Here is a 23,231-nt window from a genome sequence, read left to right on the forward strand (position 1 = left end):
GGGCAGAAACTGGCAGTTACAGCATCCCTGAGAGGAGGCCTTCAAATCTCAGTTTACAGACCTGCTTCTGGGCCAAAGCTAACAAAATTAATTTCAACAGGGAGAAAATTAATGTAGCAAGGGGGAAAGTAATGTGCAAATACAGGCTGGGTGACACCTGGTGTGATAATCTTAGTAGGCCACAAGCTGAACACGTTGGTTATTACCTATAAAGCCCTACATGGCTTGGGCCCGAGTTACTTACGGGACCACATCTCCCTATATAATCCGTCCCGCACTCTTAGAACATCGGGTAAGAACCTCTTGGAGATAGCAACCTTTAAATATGTTGCTAGTTCGCAAAGAGCATTCTCATCAACGGCTCCGAGATTTTGGAATAGTCTTTCTGAGGAGATCCGCTCGGCGGCCTCCTTAGAAACATTTAGAAAAGCAGTTAAAACCGAGCTTTTTAGCCGAGCATCCTCCCCCCCCGATATGAATACCCCCCTGATATGAATGATATGCCCCTGTCTGTGTATGATCCCTGCCTTGCTTGTTGATGCTATTGTTATTGTCTGGTGTTGGATATTTTATTGTTTTTAGCTGCTTTTAATTGAATTTTGATGTAAACACTTTGTGCTTTTATTTAGTCTGTAACCCACTTCGATCCACCGGGAGAGGCGGGGAAACATAAATAAATTTTATTATTATTATTATTATTTATTATTAACATGAGTCAACAGTGTGATGCGGCAGCTAAAAAGTGCGATTCTAGGCTGCATCAATAGAAGTATAGTGTCTAGATCATGGGAAGAAATAGAGCCACTCTATTCTGCTTCAGTCAAGCCTCATCTGGAATATTCCTGTGTCCAGTTCTGGGTACCACAATTCATAAAGGATATTGAGAAACTGGAGCATGGACAGAGGAGGGTCACCAAAATGGTAAAAGGTCTGTAATCCAACCTTTTCTCATCTTGGCCCTCCTCTTCTGGACACATTCTCGCTTGTCCACATCCCAGTGAGGAGTGAGTTAGGGAATTGGGTATTTTTTGACTTGGAGAAGACAAGAGTAAGAGGTGACGAGAAATGGAGGTTGGATGAGCATTTTCCAGGAGTGCTTTAGTTGTGTTTTCCTATATGGCAGAATGGGGTTGGAAGAGCTGGCCCTTGTGGTCCCTTCCAACATGGTGGTTCTGTTCTTGTGAATGAGGTTTGTCCAGTCGGTAGTAATCCGTGCAACCCATCAGTGGTCTGGGGCAGAGTGGGAGGCTGTAGTCACCTACAGCGGTTAGAACTGCTTTACGTTTCTACAATTCAATGTAGAAGATGGACGGAGTGAGCTTTCTGCTGCTCCAGAGACTAGGGACTTTATCACACGGGGGAAACCAGGGGTTTAAACAGTCCCTTTCCCAGGAAAGTCACGTGATCGTGGCGAAGATTTTCACACGACGTCGAGATTAAAGACGATTTATCCCGTCAATCATATGTTCCTGGGATAAGACGATGTGTGTGAAAATCTCCGCCGCGATCCCATGACTTTCCCAGGAAAATGACTGTTTAAACCCCCGATTTTCCCCCGTGTGAAAAACTCCTAGAACACAAACCAATGGATTCAAAAGGAAAGGAAAGATTCCATCTTATACATATTGCAAAGCATCAGAGAAAATTATTATAAAATGTACCTTAGGTAGTACTTAACCCCTGATACAAGGATCTATAAAACAAAGGATAACAAGTGTTGAAAAGGAAGGAAGAGCCGGGTACTTTCTATCATTGCTGGTCATTCTGAAAACTGTAAAGAGGTACAGGAGAAAGACATCTGTTGACGGTTCCAGATGTCCGCTACACTGTTACGAGGAGGGCTTATTCTGTCTCAGCCCCTAGACTCTGGAACGCACTCCCTAATGAGCTCCGCATGTCCACTTCCCTTGACGTTTTCAAGAAAAACTTGAAGACTTACCTTTTTTGTCAGGCATTCCCCCCATGAACGTTGGTGTTATTTTTCTCCCCCTGAATGTGACGTTCTTCCATTCTGTCAGCCTTGTAATTGTATTGTTGTTTTTATCTTATCTTATTGTATATTGTGTTTTTAAATTGTTTTTACTATGCTGTAAACCGCTATGATCCATGGAATAGCGGTATATAAATAAATTTTATTATTATTATTATTGTTATTACTGAATGAAAGTAAACAATACAATTAGCAGAGTGTTACATATAAAGTTGCAAATGAAACCTGAAATGTTATCTATTAGGAATATTTGAAAGCAGATTTGAAAATGAATAGGGGAAAAATCTTGTATCTAGTTGCTATAGCAAGGATAATGTTGGTGCAAAAATGGAGAACAGAGTTTATTCCTAGCCAAGAAGAATGGTTAACAAAAGTACATGACATTCTTGCAAACAAGCTTGTAAAATGTGGGCTAGACAAAGGAACTGTTAAATGGATCTGTAATTGGTTGACCAGCCGAAGCCAAAGGGTGCTCAACAATGGCTCCTTTTCATCCTGGAGAGAAGTGACCAGTGGGGTCCCACAGGGCTCTGTCCTGGGCCCAGTGCTATTCAACATCTTTATCAATGACCTGGATGACAGAATTGGGAGCATACTTATCAAATTTGCAGATGACACCAAATTAGGAGGAATAGCTAATACTCCAGAGGACAGGATCAAGATTCAAAATGACCTGAATAGACTAGAAAGCTGGGCCAAAGCTAACAAAATGAAATTCAACACAGAAAAATGTAAGGTATTGCACTTAGGGCGGAAAAATAAAATGCACAGATATAGGATGGGTGACACCTGGCTGAATGAAACTACGTGTGAAAGGGATCTAGGAGTCCAAGTAGACCACAAGTTGAACATGAGTGAACAGTGTGATGCGGCAGCTAAAAAGGCCAATGCGATTTTAGGCTGCATCAATAGAAGTATAGTGTCTAGATCAAGAGAAGTAATAGTGCCACTGTATTCTGCTCTGGTCAGGCCCCACCTAGAATATTGTGTCCAGTTCTGGGCGCCACAATTCAGAAAGGACATTGAGAAACTGGAGCGTGTCCAAAGGAGGGCAACAAAAATGGTGAAGGGTCTGGAAACCATGCCCTATGAGGAACGACTTAGGGAACTGGGGATGTTTAGCCTGGAGAAAAGAAGGTTAAGAGGTGATATGATAGCCCTGTTTAAATATTTGAAAGGATGTCATATTGAGGAGGGAGTAAGCTTGTTCTCTGCTGCTCCAGAGAACAGGACCCGGAACAATGGATGCAAGCTACAGGAAAAGAGATTCCACCTGAACATTAGGAGGAACTTCCTGACAGTAAGGGCTGTTTGACAGTGGAACAAACTCCTTCCTCGGAGGGTGATAGAGTCTCCTTCCTTGGAGGTCTTTAAACAGAGGCTGGATGGCCATCTGTCAGGGATGCTTTGAATTGGATTTCCTGCATGGCAGGGGGTTGGACTGGATGGCCCTAGTGGTCTCTTCCAACTCTATGATTCTATGATTCTATGAAATGATTGAAGTGGATAAAATAACACAAACAATAAGATATAGTTGATTAGAAAGATTCAGAACAGAATGGTCAGCAGTATATGATTTTCTAAGGAAGAAGTAGGATATAATAGCAACATTGAATATTTAAAAGAATTAACTAGTAAGAACAGAATAAAAGAAGAAGGCAGGGAAGGATATTTGTGTTAGAGAAGCATAAGAGACAAGATACTGTGTTCTAAATAGAAAGCGGAGCTCAAAGAGCAGATTGAGTCAAAAATAAGTTTGATCAAAGAAAGCCATAAAGGCAACTATCACAGAGAAAGCACTTAAAGGAAGGAAGTCAGAATGAATTGAAAGTATGTTGTTAGAGGGTGGGAGAATGTGAACAAGAAAGAATGAGGGGTAAGAAGATGTGATGGGAAAAGAGTTAAGGAAGGTAGATTATATAGAAGAGTAAGGAATGAAACTTTACGATAATAAGGATAAAGAAGGAAGAGAATGGATGGGTTTGGATGGTATGAAAGGAAAGGGAACTTGTTGATTAAGAATATAAGGGCATTGTGACTGTTAGTAGTAATAGGTAATGTGAAATGTGGGAAAGGAACGTTGTAGGTATTGTATGTATATGTTTGTTAGTGATTGGAATGCTTTTTATGTGCACAATAAAAATTTATTTAAAAAAGAAAAGAAAAGGATCCAGCCAAACTTTATCAGATACAGTGGTGCCTCGGGTTACAAAATTAATTCGTTCCGCTGTCAATTTCGTAACCCGAAAGGCTTTCGCAAGCCGAATCCCCATAGGCGCTAATGGGGAAAAGCCGTGATTCCGTGTGAAATCGCGCAGAAAAGCACCAAAAGTTTTTTCGTAACCCGAAAAAACTTTCTTAACCCGGAAAATTTTTTTTAAATTATTTTTTTTCGTATCCTGAAAATTTCGTAACCTGGGTATTTCGTATCCCGAGGTACCACTGTATTTTGTGATGGTAAGAGTTGTCTGACAGAGGAACAGAGTGAGCCTCTGAAGGTGGCCTTTCAACACAAGTGGACTGTCTGCCTTTGAGGAGAGCTGGAGTTGTGTACTCCTGCATGAATTAGGTGGCTGCCGAGGGCCCTTCCAACGCCATCAGTCTATGCTTTTAAAATAAAGGGCAGACCCAACTCCATCAGGGCTAGCCAGAACCAGAAGAAGAGCCCTCCCTCCAGTCCATCTGCCATGGTCCAGGCCTCCAAGGGAGAGAAGGACCCCTGGACTTGATCCCCTTCCCCACCGCCATTCCCTTCTCCTTTTGGGTCATGTCCTTGTAGATTGCAAGCCTGAGGGCAGGGAACCGTCTGAATAACTATCTGTAAGCCACTCTGAGAGCCTTTAGGGCTGAAGAACGGGGTAGAAATACCATAAATAAATACATTCCAGAGGACAGAGAAAGCACTGCCTATAGGGAAACGTTGGCTTCAATTTGGACGCGACTCAAATGGCATCTCATGGACTGGCCTCAGTGCCAGGGAAGAGGAAAGGCTACAGGCAGGGACTAGTGGCCTTCTTCCTCCAGTAGGCTCAGGGTCTGACCCGCCATGGGTCAACAGCCCTTTGCCCTCCTTGCCACAGCTCATGGCACTCAATCTTGCCTCCAAGTCTGATTTTCAGCTCTGGATCTCCTCTCCCCATAAAGCTAAACTCTTGGGGCCTGGCTGCAGTTGCCCACTTGAGAGGGAGAGGAGCTCTGCACATGCACAGGGGCATTCTCTCCTCTTTTGCCATTTTTATTTTACTCAGTCAGCGTCTTGGTCCAAGCTCCAACCCTGAGCAAAACCTTCCCTCTACCACACACATACCCTGTCTCTCACATTGGGTACATAAATGCAGCAGAGAGAGATCCTATAGGTATCCACCGTTTGACCAGCATGGCCAAATCAAAGCATGGCATTAAGCACCACCAAAAAGAAAGCTTACCTGTCCACTTCAGAGACATTGTTGATCCGGGCAGCTTCAAGCAGAGAATCTTCTGGAAAAGGCAAAGAGGAGGAATGGTCATGAATAAGAGGCATTGGCAAGAGGTGCCATCATACAAAACCAAGGAAGGCTCATCTGCCCTCAAGGACTAGGTTGGCGATACCAGTTCAAATCCCTGCCTCCCCATCCCTGGTCAGCCCAACGTCGGAGTCCAACGGTCTCTAAGCTCAGGCCCATGGCCAGGTCAATGGTAAGCAGAAAAGGAAGGGCTTCCCTCCCCAGCTATAGAAATCAAGCCAGATGGGCCAGTCTTGCCCACTGAGCTCACTGGCACAGAATCATAGGGGCATGGAAGGCCCCATGGAAGAGAGCTTCCACCCCGTTGGGAAAGAGCCATGGGTTCAAAGGGGGTTGTATTAAGCACACCGCATTTCTGCATTTTCCTGGTGAGACTCTGAGGGTTATCCTGGCAAAACTGGGCCTATCTCACTCAGGTCCAGGTTGCCTGAAGGACCATATTCTACCGTAGGACTCAGTCTGGGTGTTGAGGTTTCCTGGAGAGGCCCCTTCCTCTGTTCCCCCACCATCTCAGGTCAAGTGTGGTGGGAGCACAAGTGAGGCAGGACCCTCTCCGTGTCTGCCCCAGGCGCTGAGGCCCTCCTTGCTCTCTTTCTAGGGCAGGAAAATCCCTTTTGTCTCTCTTTCACCAAAGGGAACGGGCCTTGCACCATGTGCTGGGTTTCCTACTTGAAAACTACTTTGCTGTGTTTTGGGCAGATTTTGGATAGTTTCATTTTTGCATGGTGTGATTTTTAGCTAGGCTTGTTTTAACTGCTGAAAGCTGCCTTGAATTCTGAGCCAAATGCAACATCAATAAGAGCCACCTAACTATTTCAGTAAGGAAGCAGCACTTTATAAATTTAACAAACAAACAAACACAACAGCCCCCTCCTGCAGTTTGTCTCCTAGAGGGAAACTACCAGGGCAATGGTCTTGGGAAGAGGCAATTCACACAAAGGTTTGCTCAAAGACGTATTCGGGATTAGACGGCTAAAGGGCCAGGCAGCCCCCCACCCCCCAGCACTTGTAAGCTGCTTTTTAAACATCTATTTTGCAAATGCAGTAGCCTTCTCCAGAAGAGAGCATCAATGTTCTTGCTTTGAGCAGAGGGGCTTGCCCTTTTAGCCTGCATTTATTTATAACCCACTTTCCTCCCAGGATGAGTCCTTTCCGCATCCACTTCCTGCTACCAATGAAAACCAGACACAGATTGCCTATCATGAAAACCAGAACCAAAGGGGTCTTTTAAAGCCTGACCTTCCACAACAGCTCTTAAAATATATTTTTGCAACCATTTTGACTCTGTACATTCCACCATAAAAGTAGGAAAAGATAGCAAGGCCCCTTTAGGAGCCCTGGAGGCGCAGTGGTTCAATGCCTGTCCTGCAGCCACTCACTCAAAACCACAAGAAGGTTGCGAGTTCAAGACCAGCAAAAGGGCCCAAGCTCGACTCAGGCTTGCATCCTTCCGAGGAGGGAGCTAAAATGAGTACCCAGACCGTGGGGGGCAAATTAGCTTACTTGCTGTCCACCGCTATGATCTTTGGAATAGCGGTATATAAATAAAACAAATTATTATTAATTAATTATTACTGAAGAGAGTAAACTGCAACTGCCACGGTCTTAACCTCCGATACCTTCTTAGCATTGGGATTCTCTAAAAGCCAATGCCAAAGCGGATCTGCAAGGTGGCAAAAGGATTTAGGTTTCCCAGGGCATCTATGATCACAAAACACTGGCATATTCGCACTACGCAAATAGAGCACTTTGGTACCACTTCAACTGTCTTGGCTCCATCCTAAGGAATTCTGGGAGATGCTTAGAAATCTCAGCTAGAGAACTCTAAAAGAACTGGAAAATTCCAAGTGCAAATGCCAGGACCGTATTAAAGGTGGTATCAAACCGCTATAACTGGGCAGTGCAGACACTCCCTAAGTCCCCAGTTGTCTGGCCTTGCGAATACCTGAGCCAGCCAAAGGAGTGCAAAGCAGACAGAACCACAGACACCTCCTTCAGTGAGAGAACACCTTTGCAGGTCGCTGACTCAGGGAAGCTTGGATCTCCTTTGGAAGGTAAGATGGCTAACAAATAAAACAGGCAGCCTCCAGGTTATGAGCAGAGCTGAGAAGACCTACGTTTGGGGGCTGAGACCCCCGGCTCAGAAGGAGGGAGGCAGCTTCCGAAATGCACAGTTCAAACACTCCACCTCCTGGCTGTAAAGCGCAAATTACGCCACAGAAAACCACAAGCAGGCAGGTCTGGCTAGTCCTGCATCCGATGACAAGTGGAGGCAGAGGCAAAAGAGAAAGCAGGGCCAAAATGTTGTATGTAGCTGACCACTTCCCTCGCCGTTTTAAGGTTCCTCCCTTTCTCTTTGCAAGGCCATTGGCAAAACACTTCTCCTAACCTCTCCCTTGCTCCAAGCATAATTCCCAGGCTGCCACAAAAGTTGCACACGGAAACAAATGCTTCTGGAATACATACAGGAAAAATCCTTGAGAAAAAGGAAAATGGGCAGATTAAATTCTGCCATCCGGTCACTGTGTTTCTGTCTCAACTGCAAATATTATGATGCAAAGAACAAAAATAATATTCACTGATTTGGAGAGAAAAATAAAAATTCAGTCTTCCAGAGATCTGAGAGGCTGCACCCCAATTCCAACGTAACTTAAGGAAAGACAACTGTGGCCAGTGCATCCCTCTGCTGCCTCTGCGTTCAGACAACTGACCCGCAAGAAAGAGCTGGGGAGAGTGCAGGGCTAGGAACAGCTGCAGGTGCCTGGGAAAGTTACACCCATGAACTGCAACTCCCAGAATCCCCCAGAAAGCATGGCTGCTTGCCACTCCCAGAATCCTGGCAGGAGGGCATTCTGGGATTGGCAAGCAGCAATGCTGCCTGGGAGACTCTGGGAGCTCTGATCCAAAAAGTAGCTTTTTTCAAACTCTGCTATTTACAGGATGGGGGGGACCTAAGACAACAAGGCCATATTTTAGACAAAATTGTTCCTCACGCATCCGCAGAAAGACAACAACATGATTCGATGTGCCACCAGTGAGGTGCCAGGCCACCATCTTGGGCCACTGTCTTCCCAGCCCAGGATGGAGAGCACCAGACCTCTCTCAGTTCCAATTGTAACTGCAGCTGCATCACCTCAATGGGGAGGACGGAAAGGAAGCCCCACAGAAAACCCCTGACTGTCTGTCTGACAAGAAGACCTATGTGCCTCTAAGACTACCAGGGGCTTCCATCTGGGAGCGCTAATGGAATCGTTCCTCCCATGGTCCCTCCTCATGCCATTCATCATCAAAGGTTTGGAAGGAGCACTGCAGGCCACTGAGTTCAAACCCTTTGTCAGTGCAGGGCTTCCAGCTAAAAGCATCCATAGCAGCAGCAAGGAGCCATCTAGCCTCTTTTTGAAGATGTCCAGAGAAGAAGTTTCCCCCATCTCTCTAGGCAACTGGACCCTCTGCTAAACCCCTCTTACAGTCAAGAGGTGCCTCCTAATGGTCAATCGAAATCTATCCTCCTGCCACTTATAACCATTAGACCTACCATATATACTGAACTATAAATCAACCTCATGTACAAGTCAAAGGCAGGTTTTGGGACCAAGATGATGGGATGGAGGGGGTCAATGCTTTTGGGACAGATTATGCTCTTCCCTTTCATCAGGGGATGGTACCTTTTCTGATATGAGTTAAAGTACAGTCACAGTCACAGCTCCTTCAACCTGTTCTCTCAGGAAAAAAGAGTGTTTTTGTTATTTGCGGACGGTTTTTCCACATTCACAGGGGTCCTGTGTCCTTAACCCCAGTGAATGTGGAGGGATGAGTGTAGATCACTTGCTCCCCACTCTCTTCTATGCAATATTATCTGAAGATGCCAGCCACAGATGCTGCTGAAACATCAGGAATAAACTCTTCCGGAACACAGCCTCCTAGTGCAAAAAACCTACAAAAACCAAAGGCTCCCAGCAGTGGCTTAAGTGTTAAAGTCTGCCTGAACAAAAAGGTCTTTGCCTGCCAGTGAAAGGAGAGCAAGAGGGTTCCTGCGTAGCCTCATGTGGGAAGGAGTGCCACAGCCACCAAGAAGGCCCTCTCCTGCAGCTTCCCTGGGACCAGCCTTGATGGCCAGGAGACTGAGAGAATCCGAAAACTGGGGAAGGCTCAGAGGGATGTGATGCCTGACCCAGGACACTGACCCTGTGGGTGCGGAGAGAGCTACAGAGGAGGCCTTGCCTGTCTCAGGGGGGAGAGGGGCTTTCGACAGCGTAGGGAAAAAGGAACCTCTAAGTTCAGGGGATAGCTACCCAAAAATATTTTGAGGCGTGGGATTAGCAGCAAGGAATCTCTTCTGGACATCCTTCCTACCTTCCAGGGCCCTCTGCCAACCATCCACCCACTGTTTACAACCAACTGACCCAAAGGAAGCCCAACCCCAGATGTGATAGAATACGACCCTCACCATCCTGGCCTGTGGATGGTGGGAGCTGCAGTTGACCCGTCTTTAAAGGCTGCTCCAGGTTGGCAAAGGTCGTCACAGGCGCCAGGACTGACTGGACAAAACCAGTAACTTACTGCTGCCTAAAGCACTCTCTTATTGCTCCCTGGGCTCTGAAGTTGCCTACTCATTTTTCTCCTTTGCTCCAGTGCTTCTAACCAACAACCCGATGCCCTGAAACTGAGGCTACGTCTGCACAGCAGAATTAATGCAGTCTGATGCCATGTTAACTGCTATGGCCACATGCCATGGTATAATGGGATCTGTAGTCTGTTGTGGCACCAGAGCCCTCTGACAGACAAGGCTAAGGATCTGAGAAGACTCTCAGAATCCCATAGGATGGAGCCACGGCCGTTATAGCGGTGTCAAACTGCTTCACTTCTGCCACGTAGATGCGGCTTGAGTCTGGAACGGCACAGAACAAAAATCTGGAAACCACACATTCACAAGGTCCCATCTGCTGTTGATGGTGCACAAGACAGTTATAGAGTCTGTGGATCATCAATGGCACGTGGGACCTCATGTCCTTTAACTCAAGCCTGCACAACACACTGCCCAGGGGCCGCATGCAGACCGCCAAAGGATTTGGGGCGGCCTGTGAAGAGGAGAGAGACTTATGCAGGAGGAGGAAGGGCAAACGTTTGCCTTGCAAGGCTCCTCCATTGCTCTGCTTTCTCCCAAAGAAAAGAGGATGAGGATTAAATTAATATTAATAATATGTAATTAATGTTAATTAATATTAAATTAGAACCCATCTGCAGTCAGCCTATTTTAATACTGGCCCCTTCCTACTGCCAAGTTGTGCAGGTCTGCCTCTTCTATGGGAGGAGGAACGGCTGAGAGGGCAAGTGGCACCACTCTCTGTGGGGTCACCCGGCGTGGGAAGGCGCACATGGGCCTCTCTCGCTCCTTCCAATGGGAGCAAGCATCACAGGCACATGCGGCCTCCTCCTGTGCTGAGGGAGAGGAGGGTCCAGCTGGGAGTCAGCCCACTCCTGGCTGCAACCCGGCGTGGTCCCCCAGTGACTCCGCCATAGCAGAGAACCAAGGAGGGCTCTGACCGATCTTTGTGAGTGACCAATGGGAGGACACGAGGCCTTCCTCCTCGTTTGTGGCGGTCACCTTTGGAGATGTGTCCCTTGCTGTAGCAGAGGGCGAGTCCGGCTGCGGAGGCCGTGACGGCGAAGGCGGGGACCCCTGCGGCGTGCCTGCGGCTGCGGTTCTCCCTTCCTCCTCCTGCACGGTGCCTCCCTCCGGCAGTGTGTTCTGGGTTGGGCCAGAGGCGCAGATGGCTGGGCTCCTTGGCCAGGGGTGGATGGGGATGATGGGGGCGGCAGTGGCAATGGCAATGCTGCTGGTGGTGAGGATGATGGTGGTGGCTGGCCCTGGAGGCTGGCCCTGCTTTTGCGGCCCCTTCCTCTCCCTCTGGGCAGGGCAGTCGAGGGAGCCAGCCAAAGCCTCCGCTATTCCCAAGGCTGCCTCCTCCAGTTCTTGCTGCTGCTCCGCTGCTCCCTCTGGCGGCGGCGCCCGCGTCCTGCGAGTCCACCCAGGGAAGCTCCGGCCCCTCGTCGCGCCCTCTGCTGGCCGGGAGGCGGCCCTGCAGCTTGGCCGACCGCAGCTTTCTTTCTTCCCTCTCGCAGCGGCCCCTACCGGCCGCCCCTGGGAACTGCAGCGCCTTTTCCCGACCGGAGAACCAAGAGGAGGCCGCCGTCGCTGCCGCCCGCCGAGACTCCGGCTGGGTCTCCGCCTCCCGCGCCGAGGCTCCGCGAATGGCTGGCGGGCGCCGCACCGTCGCCATCGCCCCGAGGAGCCGTGCCAGGCCCGGCGGCAGCGGCCTGCTCATCAGGCAAGCCAGCATCGCGGTCGCCGCCTCAGGACAGCCCGCCTGCCTGGTCGCCACGGAAACCAATATGGTGGACCCCCAGGGTTGTGAGGAGAGCGTTGCGCACGCGCTGACGTATTCACGCACGCCGCGCAACAAGGGCGCCGAGGAAACGCACCTCCTCCTGGGAGTTGGAGTCTTTGGTTCCGCCGCTTGGTCGCCGGGAGGGACTACACGGCCTCCAAGGCGCTTGGGCGCATGCGTCAACAAACAAAGAGGGCCTTCGTGGGAGGCGCAAGGGCTGCCTGGGAAATGTAGTCAAGGCGGAACAAGGAAGGGGAGGGGAGGAGAGGGAATGGGGCAAGCAAGGGGCCCTGAAGGTCCCGGGTTCGAGGCCCGCCGAGGAGGGAAGATGAATGATTTAATGTGATTCCCTCAGAGAGGAGAGCTAAAGGGGCGTCATGGCAGGCGCTTCTCTCTCTCTCTCTCTGAGGGCTTATGTTTATTGTAGCTCCTTATCATTCTGCAGTTACCCCCCTAAAAATCAAGGTGGGATTTGTTTCTCCATTACCAAATCCCTCAGTATAATCCCTGAGCCTGGTCTTAGTTGTTCGAGAGTGTGTCTATGTTTCTTGGGACACACACAAACACAACACACACACACAATAAACAATAAACAACAACATGCGCACAAGATGCCCTTGCTTCTGACTCATGGCTTCCCTGAGGCGACCCTCTCCTGGGGTTTTCTTGGCCAGGTTTCTTCAGAGGGCTTGCCTTTGCTTCCCTTTGAGGCTGAGAGAGTGTGGCTCCCAGGGGGCTTCCATGGCTGGGAAGGCACTTGAACCCGGGTCTCTGGAGCCGCTCTCCAAGGCCCAAGGCCTCTCCGTCGGCATTCCTGACTTGAGGGTGTTTCTCCCTTGCGTCCCTTAAGTTCCCTGAACCTCCCTGGTTCTGAGGTTTGCATAAACCTTGCTTTGAGGCCTGCTTTTAACCAGGCCTTTGCTTTCCTCCGACTGAGAACACAGAGCAAGGCGTTTCGCTTTCACAGCCATGGATTTCTATCAGCGCTGGTCTCCGCTGCCAGGCCTCTTGCGCATCCGCCCAACGCTGCGCAGTCGCCCTCCTTTCCCACAGATTCAAGCAAACAGGCCTTCAAGAGATTCAAAGAAGTATTCATTCCAAACAGCAAACCTTGACTGTCCGTTTTATATAACAGTAAGGGACACCGTTTCCCTTTTCCTTTATATTTAGTGGGACTTGAGCATCCCCGGATTTTGTTCTCCGCGGGGGGAATGGAGCCAAGCCCCGGTGGAGACCAAGGGCCCAATGTATTATGATTTGGGACCCCCCCACCGCCACCCCCAGCTCTCTTACTTTGTAAACTGTGAGGAGTCTCTGCTTAAAATGATAGCCACAGGTGTCCTTATTAAGGTGTCCTACCAAGCCTTATGAGGGACAGCAGAGGGATATTGGAGTACGTTTACTTTAGGGGAGTGATATGAACCAACCATCTTTAACTATTGGAAGGGATTTCATTTAGACGATGGCGAAAGGTCTAGAAACCACCAAGCCCTTTGAGGAGCAGCTCAGGAGCCGTGTGGGTTTAGCCTGGAGAAGAGAAGGCGAAGACTGAGGCGGCATGAAAAGCCCTGTTTCAGTATTTGGAGGCTGTCATGCCCCAGCTAGGCCTCACGAGGGCGCCCTTGGCCAGCCCTTCCGCCTCCTTTCTGGCTCCAGGGTCTCCCCTGGAAAAGGCAGACATTGGGACTCTTTCATAACAACAACAACAACAATAATAATAACTTTATTTGTATAACGTTTTTCCATAGATCAAAACGGTTTACAAACTATAAAACTATTGCAAACACCTCATAAAAACAATACAATTATACAAACACAATCATTCACAGGGTAAGGCAGAGAATCCATGGCACCAAGAAGAGCGCTCATCTTCATTCCTGGGGGGGGGGGGGGGGGGAGGCTTGGCAAAAAAGAAAGGTTTTAAGTCTCTTTTTAAATGTTTCCAGGGGGGTCGTGAGACGGAGCTCTTCGGGGAGACTCTTCCAAATCCGTGGGGCCACCACTGAAAAGGCCATCTGGGATGTGGAGACATATTTGGAAGAGGGAATCTCCAACAGGTTCTTCCCAGATGTTCTGAGAGTGCGGGGCGGATTATATGGGGAGATGCAGTCCCTCAAGTAACTCGGGCCCAAGCCATGTAGGGCTTTATAGGTGATAACCAACACCTTGTATTGCACTCAGAAGTGAATAGGCAGCCAGTGAAGATCTTTCAGAACAGGTGTTATGTGGTCAAACCTGGATGCTCTGGTGACCAATCTGGCTGCAATATTTTGTACTAGCTGAAACTTCCGGGCTTGGTACAAGGGTAGCCCCATGTAGAGCGCATTACAGAAATCTAGACGAGAGGTTACCAGAGCATGTACCACGGTTTCAAGGTCCTTTTGGCCCAGGAAGGGTCGCAGTTGGCGTATCAACCAAAGTTGATAGAAAGCACTTCTGACCGTCACATTTAGTGCATACATACCCCTTGGAGCCCACAGATCTTACCCGTTGGCATGGAAGTTTTCCTGCCTAGGGAACAGTCCATTGGGTCATAGAATCACAGAGTTGGAAGAGACCCCAAGGTCCCTGATCCAGGCCAACCCCATTCTGTCATGCAGGAACTCACAATCAATGCATCCCAAAAGATGTCCACCCAGCCTCTGTTGAAAAACCTCCAATGAAGGAGGCTCCACCAAAATCTCCAAGGAAGGAGTGTGTTCCCCTGTCAAACATCCCTTATTCTCAGGAAGTTCCTCTTAATGATTAGGTGGAATCTCTTTACCTGTAATTTAAATCCATTGCTGAGTCCTGTCCTCTGGAGCAGCAGAAAACAAGCTTGCTCCATCCTCAATAAGACATTCCATCAAATACTTAAACAGGGCTATCAGATCACCTTTTAAACATCTCTTCTCCAGGCTAAACATACCCAGCTCTCTAAGTCATTCCTCATAAGGCATGGTTTCTAGGACCTTCACCCTTTTGGTTGCCCTCCTTTTGATGCACTCCAGTTTCTCAACATCCTTTTTGAACTGTAGTCTTTCCAGTGGGCTCAGCAGGCAAGGCTGGTTCATTTGGCTTGGTTTCTGTGGCCAGGTAGGGAAGTCTTTCCTTCCCACCACTGGTCAGCTCATTGCTAGCCTGGCCATGGGCCTGAGCCTAGAGACATTTGGACTCAGGTGTTGGCTAGAACCAGGGATTGTGAAGCAGGGATTTGAAGTGGTATCACCAACCCAGAGGGGAAATGCTTTTGCTTTCCTCTGAGGCTGAGAGAGTGAGACTTGTCCAAATTCAACCAATGGATTTCCATGGATGAGCAAAGACGATTCAGTCATAGTCCAATGCTCAAGCCACTTGGCCATATCAGCTGTCTATCAGGTCTCATTGAGCACAGTATTAGTCTTCTGATGCCACTGGGCAGCTTTTCACATTTGTAAGCCACCCCAATTGCAGTTTGTAGAGAGGTGGGATATAAATACATTTTATTGTTGTTGTTGTTGTTGTTGTTATTATCATCATCATCAAGGGCCCTGGAGCCCACCTGTTGGGCGATGGGGCCACTCTTAGTACGACAGGTGGCCACACATGGCCAGAAGTTCCTTGCACCTCAAATAATTTCTGATGGGCAATGGCTTTGGCAGCAACAGGAACAGTGTGGTGCCTATTGCCCTGATTATAGACACCACTGCTCTCCTGCCCAGAGCCTTGCTATGCCACTTGTTGCCATGAGTAAAGTTGAAGGCTTTCATGGCCGGCATACATAGTTTTTTGTGGGGTTTTCGGACTATGTGGCCATGTTCCAGAAAAGTTTCTTCCTTATGTTTCGCCAGCATCTGTGGCTGGCATCTTCAGAGAATGCTTTGCCTAGAAAAAACCAAAAATTCAACAAATGCCATAAAAAACAGCTGAAACCCGCATTGGATAGATACATCACGGACCATCATCAATCTCACCCAGCAGCAGCTCTCAAACGAGGAAACATCCATCCTGGCCAAAGGAGGCAATTCTGCAGTAACCACCTCCAAAATCCCTGTTGAGGACATCATTGCCCAGGTGGAATCTGCCCTCCACCAACATCTCCCCGAGGAGGAAGCAGAAGAGATAAGAGGGGAAACAGCAAGGATTCTGTGCAAGGCAAAACCACCTCCCAGCAACATAACCAAATAGGAAAGGAAAGCCATCAAGGACCTCAATTCGGATCCAGAAATCATCATTCTCCCAGCGGACAAAGGCAATGCCACAGTAATCATGGATACAGAATAATACAAACAAAAAATCAAGGAACTCCTGGATCCTACAACATACAAAAAGCTGAAACAAGACCTAACCAGCAAAATCACCAGAAAAACAAACACCCTGATAAAAAAACTCCTCAGTTCAGCCAACCACAAGACAAAGTCTGTGCAAATCTGAGGCTCACCCACCAAGACTCTATGACTTCCCAAGGTCCACAAGGATTCCATTCCACTCCGACCCATAGTGAGTGCCATTGGATCCCCCACATATGTCTTGGCCAAGTTTCTGGCCACACAATAATAAACCCATGTAGGGCAGACCCCCCCCCCTCTACATCAAGGACTCAGCTCACTTCATAGCAAAAATCAAGAACCTGGAACTAAAACCTGGAGACATTTTAATCAGCTTTGATGTGGTCTCCCTGTTCACCAAAGTCTCCATAATGGACACCATGACACTCATCCAACAGATTTTTCCAGAAGACATCACAGCCCTGTTCAAACATTGCGTCCCCACAAGCTATTTCCAGTGGGACAATGGATGCTACAAACAGAGAGATGGGGTAGCAATGGGGAGCCCTCTAAGCCCGGTGATAGCAAACTTTTACATGGAACACTTTGAAAAGCAAGCCCTGGAAACAGCACCAAAAAAGCCCACAACTTGGTTCCGATACGTGGATGACACTTTCACCATCTGGAGCCATGGAGAAGAAGACCTGGCTGTATTCCTGAACCATCTGAACAACATCCACCCCAACATCAGTTCACAATGGAAAAAGAAAAGGAAGGAACACTGCCATTTTTGGATGTCCTTGTCATCCGCAAACCGAACCTACATTTGGGTCACACAGTGTACAGAAAACTCACACATACAGACCGATACTTGCACAAGAACTCCAACCATCACCCAGGACAAAAAAGAAGCACAATCAAAACACGGGTAGACTGAGCAAAACGCAACTGCGAACCCCACTTCTTGGAAGATGAACTGAAGGACTTGGACTGGGCTCTACAGGCCAATGGTTATTCCAGCTCAGACCTCAGAAGGGCTGCCAGGCCCAGGAAAACCCAGAGGAGGGAAGACAAGCAGCCACCCAAAGGGAAGGTCTTTTTACCATACATCAAAGGAGGCACAGACAGAATAGGCAAAGTGGTGAGGAAGCACAACCTTCTAATGGTTTACAAACCGACGAAGAAAATCCAGCATATGCTTGGCTCAGCCAAGGACCAGAGAGACCCTCTCACAGCCGCAGGAAGAGTTTAGCGCATACCATGCAGCTGCGGACAAGTCTCCATAGGGACCCCCAAATGCAGTGTGCAAACACGAATCAAGGAACACGAGAGACGCTGCAGACTGGGCCAGCCAGAAAAATCAGCAGGAGCAGAACATGCCACAAACCATCCTGGGCATAAAATGCTGTTTGAAAACACTGACGTTCTGGACCATGCCAACCACTACCATGTCAGGATGCACAGGGAAGCCATTGAGATCCACAGACACCTGGACAATTTCAACATGAAAGAGGAAACCCTGAAAGTGAACAAGGTTTGGCTCCCAGTCCTGAGGAATAGCAAAATCAGGACTCAGCAAATGCAAACGGGAAACCACTCAGAAGAGTCAGGGGCTTTCCCAGCAGATCATGCTCACCAATTAGCAGACATTAATCCTCCTTTGCATTAGCCTCCCAGGCTGAGGCCGGCCATCAACACAGAACAAGACACATGCAAATCCCTCCTGCATTCCCAGGCTCACCCAGTAGATATACAGACCCACTTTTTCCAGGCAAGCCTTCTCTGAAGATGCCAGCCACAGATGCTGCTGGCGAAACATCAGAAAGAAACTCTGCTAGAACATGGCCACAGAGCCCCCCAAAAAACCCACAAAAAACTATGTTGCCATGAGATTTGTGGGTGCTTAATGGGGAGAAGTCTCCCTGCTTTGGGCTCCAGACTATAGCAGAAGCAGACAGTGGCACAAGCTAATGAGCAGCAGAGATGATTGCTGCCAGGGAGACTGCACTGCTGGCATGGCAGCACAGACTGGGCATTCGATGTTGAGTCAGAGCCACAGGCTCCCAGGGAGACAATGGAGAGGAGGAGGAGGAGGAGGAGGAGAGATCTCTGTTGCCCTTTCTCTCCAGGATTAAAATTCGGGGGGGGGGGGACCCTCCCTGAGGGGTGGCTGACTCATCCCTGGCAATGACAAGGCTTATTTTCCTGAAAGGAAATGCAGAGGAGGAGGAGGAAGAGGAAGAATCCTCTGGGATGGAGAGGCGGCAAGGTCTGTCACTGGGAGGATTTGCTCTCCCTGACTGTTGGATGGTGCTGCTAATTGCTCAGAACCAACACTTGCACACTGGGTTACAGCACTGCTGATTTCTGGATCAAATCCCTTTGTAGGAGCAGGGAATACATTCCTGAACAAACCTCAGGTTGTTGTAAGAAATTCCTTTTATGAAGGAAAGCAGCATCTTGAAGGGAGGTCTGGGCAAGACCTTTCTGATGGATGTGCTGCCACTTTCCTTCCTAAACGGAGGAAGCTTGTGGTTTTTTGATGCTGTTGTGTGCCTTCATGTCATTCCAACATGTAGTGACTCTAAAGTAGACCTATCTACAGGGTTTTCTTAGCAAGGTTCTTCAGAAGGGGTTTGCCATTGCCACCTTCTGAGGCCAAGAGAGTGGGACTTGCCCATTGTCACCTGGTGGGTTTCCAGGGCTGAGAGGGGACCCAAACCCTGATCTCCAAAGCCATAGTCCAATGCTCAAACCACTATTCCATGCTGGAGCTTGCAGTGTGGAGAAGCATTCCCAAAACCACCCTCTGATGTGGTACAGTCACACGTGGCCTCTTTGTGCATAGTATTGGGGGTTACCTGGAATGTTTCTTATACCCACATGATTTGTGAATGAAGAGCCTAAATATTACAAGGTGCTAGATCCCTTCTGATCTTGGGTGCTAAGCAGGGTCAGGCCTGGGTAGAGCTTGGATAGAATAATAATAATAATAATAATAATAATAATAATAATGTTTATTTATATACCGCTTTTCCAAATTAGATCAAAGCGGTGTACAACACGAAGTACAATACAAAGTCAAAATAAAACATAACAGGGCTCTCTCCCCCTCAAGATGGTGGTCAGAAGGAGGGCTCTTAGTCTTTCAGGCCAGGCCTCTCTCCCCCTCTAGATGGTGGTCGGAAGGGAGGGCTTTTGCTTCTTCCAGGCAGGCAGTTGGAGCTTGCCTGCCTCTCTCCCCCTCAAGATGGTGGTCAGAAGGAGGGCTCTTAGTCTTTCAGGCCAGGCCTCTCTCCCCCTCTAGATGGTGGTCGGAAGGGAGGGCTTTTGCTTCTTCCAGGCAGGCAGTTGGAGCTTGCCTGCCTCTCTCCCCCTCTAGATGGTGGTCGGAAGGGAGGGCTTTTGCTTCTTCCAGGCAGGCAGTTGGAGCTTGCCTGCCTCTCTCCCCCTCTAGATGGTGGTCGGAAGGGAGGGCTTTTGCTTCTTCCAGGCAGGCAGTTGGAGCTTGCCTGCCTCTCTCCCCCTCAAGATGGTGGTCAGAAGGAGGGCTCTTAGTCTTTCAGGCCAGGCCTCTCTCCCCCTCTAGATGGTGGTCGGAAAGGAGGGCTTTTGCTTCTTCCAGGCAGGCAGTTGGAGCTTGCCTGCCTCTCTCCCCCTCAAGATGGTGGTCAGAAGGAGGGCTCTTAGTCTTTCAGGCCAGGCCTCTCTCCCCCTCTAGATGGTGGTCGGAAGGGAGGGCTTTTGCTTCTTCCAGGCAGGCAGTTGGAGCTTGCCTGCCTCTCTCCCCCTCAAGATGGTGGTCGGAAGGGAGGGCTTTTGCTTCTTCCAGGCAGGCAGTTGGAGCTTGCCTGCCTCTCTCCCCCTCAAGATGGTGGTCGGAAGGGAGGGCTTTTGCTTCTTCCAGGCAGGCAGTTGGAGCTTGCCTGCCTCTCTCCCCCTCTAGATGGTGGTCGGAAGGGAGGGCTTTTGCTTCTTCCAGGCAGGCAGTTGGAGCTTGCCTGCCTCTCTCCCCCTCAAGATGGTGGTCAGAAGGAGGGCTCTTAGTCTTTCAGGCCAGGCCTCTCTCCCCCTCTAGATGGTGGTCGGAAGGGAGGGCTTTTGCTTCTTCCAGGCAGGCAGTTGGAGCTTGCCTGCCTCTCTCCCCCTCAAGATGGTGGTCAGAAGGAGGGCTCTTAGTCTTTCAGGCCAGGCCTCTCTCCCCCTCTAGATGGTGGTCGGAAGGGAGGGCTTTTGCTTCTTCCAGGCAGGCAGTTGGAGCTTGCCTGCCTCTCTCCCCCTCTAGATGGTGGTCGGAAGGGAGGGCTTTTGCTTCTTCCAGGCAGGCAGTTGGAGCTTGCCTGCCTCTCTCCCCCTCAAGATGGTGGTCGGAAGGGAGGGCTTTTGCTTCTTCCAGGCAGGCAGTTGGAGCTTGCCTGCCTCTCTCCCCCTCAAGATGGTGGTCGGAAGGGAGGGCTTTTGCTTCTTCCAGGCAGGCAGTTGGAGCTTGCCTGCCTCTCTCCCCCTCTAGATGGTGGTCGGAAGGGAGGGCTTTTGCTTCTTCCAGGCAGGCAGTTGGAGCTTGCCTGCCTCTCTCCCCCTCTAGATGGTGGTCGGAAGGAGGGCTTTTTCTTCTTTCAGAAGACCAGCAATGAGTATCAGGTTCAGCATGTGGTGCTGGAGGAGAGTTCTGGAGATACCATGGATGGCAAAAAGCGACCAGTCAATGGATCTGACAGCAAACTAGGCCCAAACTCTGCCTAGAAGCCAAGATGACTGAACTGAGACTGTTGTGCTTTGGACATAGGAGAAGAAAGGACTTCCTAGAAAAGACAACATTTTGGTAAAATGGGAGACAGTGGGAAAAGAGAGAGACTGCAGGTGGACAGATCCAGCCAAGGAAACCACAAAGGCTGCCCTGCATTTGCAAGACCTGAATGGGGCTTTGGCTGGCAGGGCTCTTGGAGGTCGCCAGATGTCTAAGGCAACTTGGCTGCAAATATTGTACCAACAAAGGTGAAGGGAGCAGGAAAAATGGAATCATAGAATCATAAGAGTTGGAAGAGACCTCAAGGGCCATCCAGTATAACCCACTTCAGCCATGCAGGGACACAGTTTGACAGATGTCCATCCAGCCTCTGTTTGAAAACCTCCAAAAGAGGGGACCCCCCCACCCTCCGAGGGAGATCTCATGGCAGGTTGGTTGTCAAGGGAGGCACAGGTGCTGCTCTGGGTTTGCAAGACCTGAGCAGGGCTGTGGAGGACTCTCCCCCCTGGTTTCAAAGCACTGAGGCACTGGTACAGATTTTAAAAAACCCTTTTGGTTGAAAGTGTGCTTAAAGGTGCATGGTAGGGGGTTGGCCTGTAAATGGCTGCAAGGATACCTTGTCATTGTATAATCTGATGATTCTGAGTTCTGCATAGAAACCCACTCACTCACAAGGTTGGCTCAGAGATCATTTAGGTGCCAGGCTTGACCCCTGGCAGCCACCCTAATCCACATGGGGGAATGGCACAGAAGGTGCTAGCAGCCCGTTAGGGTTTTTTTGGGCGGATTGCATCAACGGACAGCCCTGTCGACCCGTGCTCAGTAGTCAGTCACCCCTTCCATTGTTGTGCCACATGGCAAAGAGGCATGGCCTTGTTGTGGTCTTCCTCCCCCCCCCCCCCCCATGCTGGGCTTTCTGTAGGTTCATCCAGGCTCCTTCTTCACTGGGAATGGCTTGCTGGGATGCTAGCTGGAATTTCAGGCAAAAACAAACTGCTGCAGTTGCTCCTGGTTTCTCATTCGCAGCTTTTGCCACCTTGACCACACTCTGGTGTTGCTTGGCCATATGCAACCTGGCTTGGATAGATGACCAGCAAGGAGTCCCAGAGGAATACCTTGGAGGTCTTTAAACATAGGCTGGATGGCCATCTGTCAATGGGGATGCTTTGACTGAGAGTTCCTGCATGGCAGAATGGGGTTGGACTGGATGGCCCTTGGGGTCTCTTCCAAGTGCAGGATTCTATGATACTATGATTTTACCTGTGAAATGTGGGTCAGCATTTGTGTTATGAACAGATGTTTACAAACAACTTGTGGTTTTCTACCAAGGGAATCCAAACGATGCCCGTAATTCCTAGTTGCCGGGTGAATGCAAAGTGCAGGCGAGACATTTGTGCGCAGACACACAGACAAGGGAGGCGCATGGTTGGCGCTTTCTGTGTTTGTTCCCCCAAGGATCCCAGCAACAGACAACTCAGAGATCCATAGAAAGCTGCTCTGAGTCTTCTGGATGACTCACCGCTGCAGCTTTACAGAAGGAGAGGAGGAGAGGCAGGCGGCTGTTTGTATCCTTCTTTCCCCATCTGCCTGGCTGTGTTTACAAGGAAACCTGGAGAATCCAGACGCTGTTTCTTCTCCTCCTCCTCCCACACAGATGAAGATGGAGAAACAAATAATGACACAGAACCCCCGAGGCTCCTTCCTTGGGCACCTCAGGGGCCGCTTGGCTTGTCTGTCCCTTCCTGGCAGGGCTTGGACTGGATGGCCCTTCTGGCCCCTTCCAGCTCTAAGATGGTCCTCAGGCTGGCACCTGTGATGGCTGGGGGAGATCGTGACCCAAAGCCATGAGGTAGCCCTACGGCCGGGTCTTGCCTTCTCAAGCTGTGAGGAAGCTGCTTCCATTGCATAGGAGAGAAGCAGCTTTAAAACAACAACGAGAAGAAGAAGAAGCAAAGATTGAAGGCTGGGTTCAGTAGTGCAGGTGGTGCAACTGCCCCAGGCTCCTGGCTGCTGCGGTCACCAAGGAGGAAGAGGGTTGTGAAATTCTTCCTGTTCTCCATGGGACACTTTTGGGTCTCTCAATGTTTCAGAGATCATCAGCATTGTGTGTATTAGGGCACCCACCAACATTTTCAGATGGAAATCGGGACGTGCATGGCCAAGTTTGCCAATTTTGGGGACCACGGTTCAAGAGGGATGTGGCCACTCTGGAGCATGTCCAAAGGAGGGCAACCAAAACGGTGAAAGGTCTGAACAGCAGCTTAGAGAGCTGGGTTTGTTTAGACTGGAGAAGAGATGGATAAGAGGTGATATGATAGCCCTGTTCAAATATTTGGGAAGCTGGGACTAGTAACAGGAGCTCAGATGCAAGTTCTG

The 23,231-nt window shown here is 49.3% G+C and overlaps 1 protein-coding gene across 1 annotated transcript in view; it reads right to left on the reverse strand.

Annotated features, from left to right (window-relative positions):
• The window catches only part of LOC149320258 (mitochondrial disaggregase-like), a 111,497-nt gene extending 99,613 nt beyond the window's left edge, over positions 1–11,884 (reverse strand). Inside the window, exons 1-2 of the mRNA XM_089513216.1 lie at positions 11,099–11,884; positions 5,416–5,467 (exon numbers count right to left, since the gene is read on the reverse strand). Coding sequence (XP_089369342.1) covers positions 5,416–5,467; positions 11,099–11,834 — 788 coding nt within the window. The 5' untranslated portion in view covers positions 11,835–11,884. The remainder of the gene's footprint in view (positions 1–5,415; positions 5,468–11,098) is intronic.
• Positions 11,885–23,231: the final 11,347 nt, after the last annotated feature.

Source organism: Sceloporus occidentalis, unplaced genomic scaffold (genome assembly GCF_023333645.1).
Source record: "Sceloporus occidentalis isolate IW3139 unplaced genomic scaffold, rSceOcc1.0.p SCAF_2, whole genome shotgun sequence".
NCBI lineage: Eukaryota > Metazoa > Chordata > Lepidosauria > Squamata > Phrynosomatidae > Sceloporus > Sceloporus occidentalis.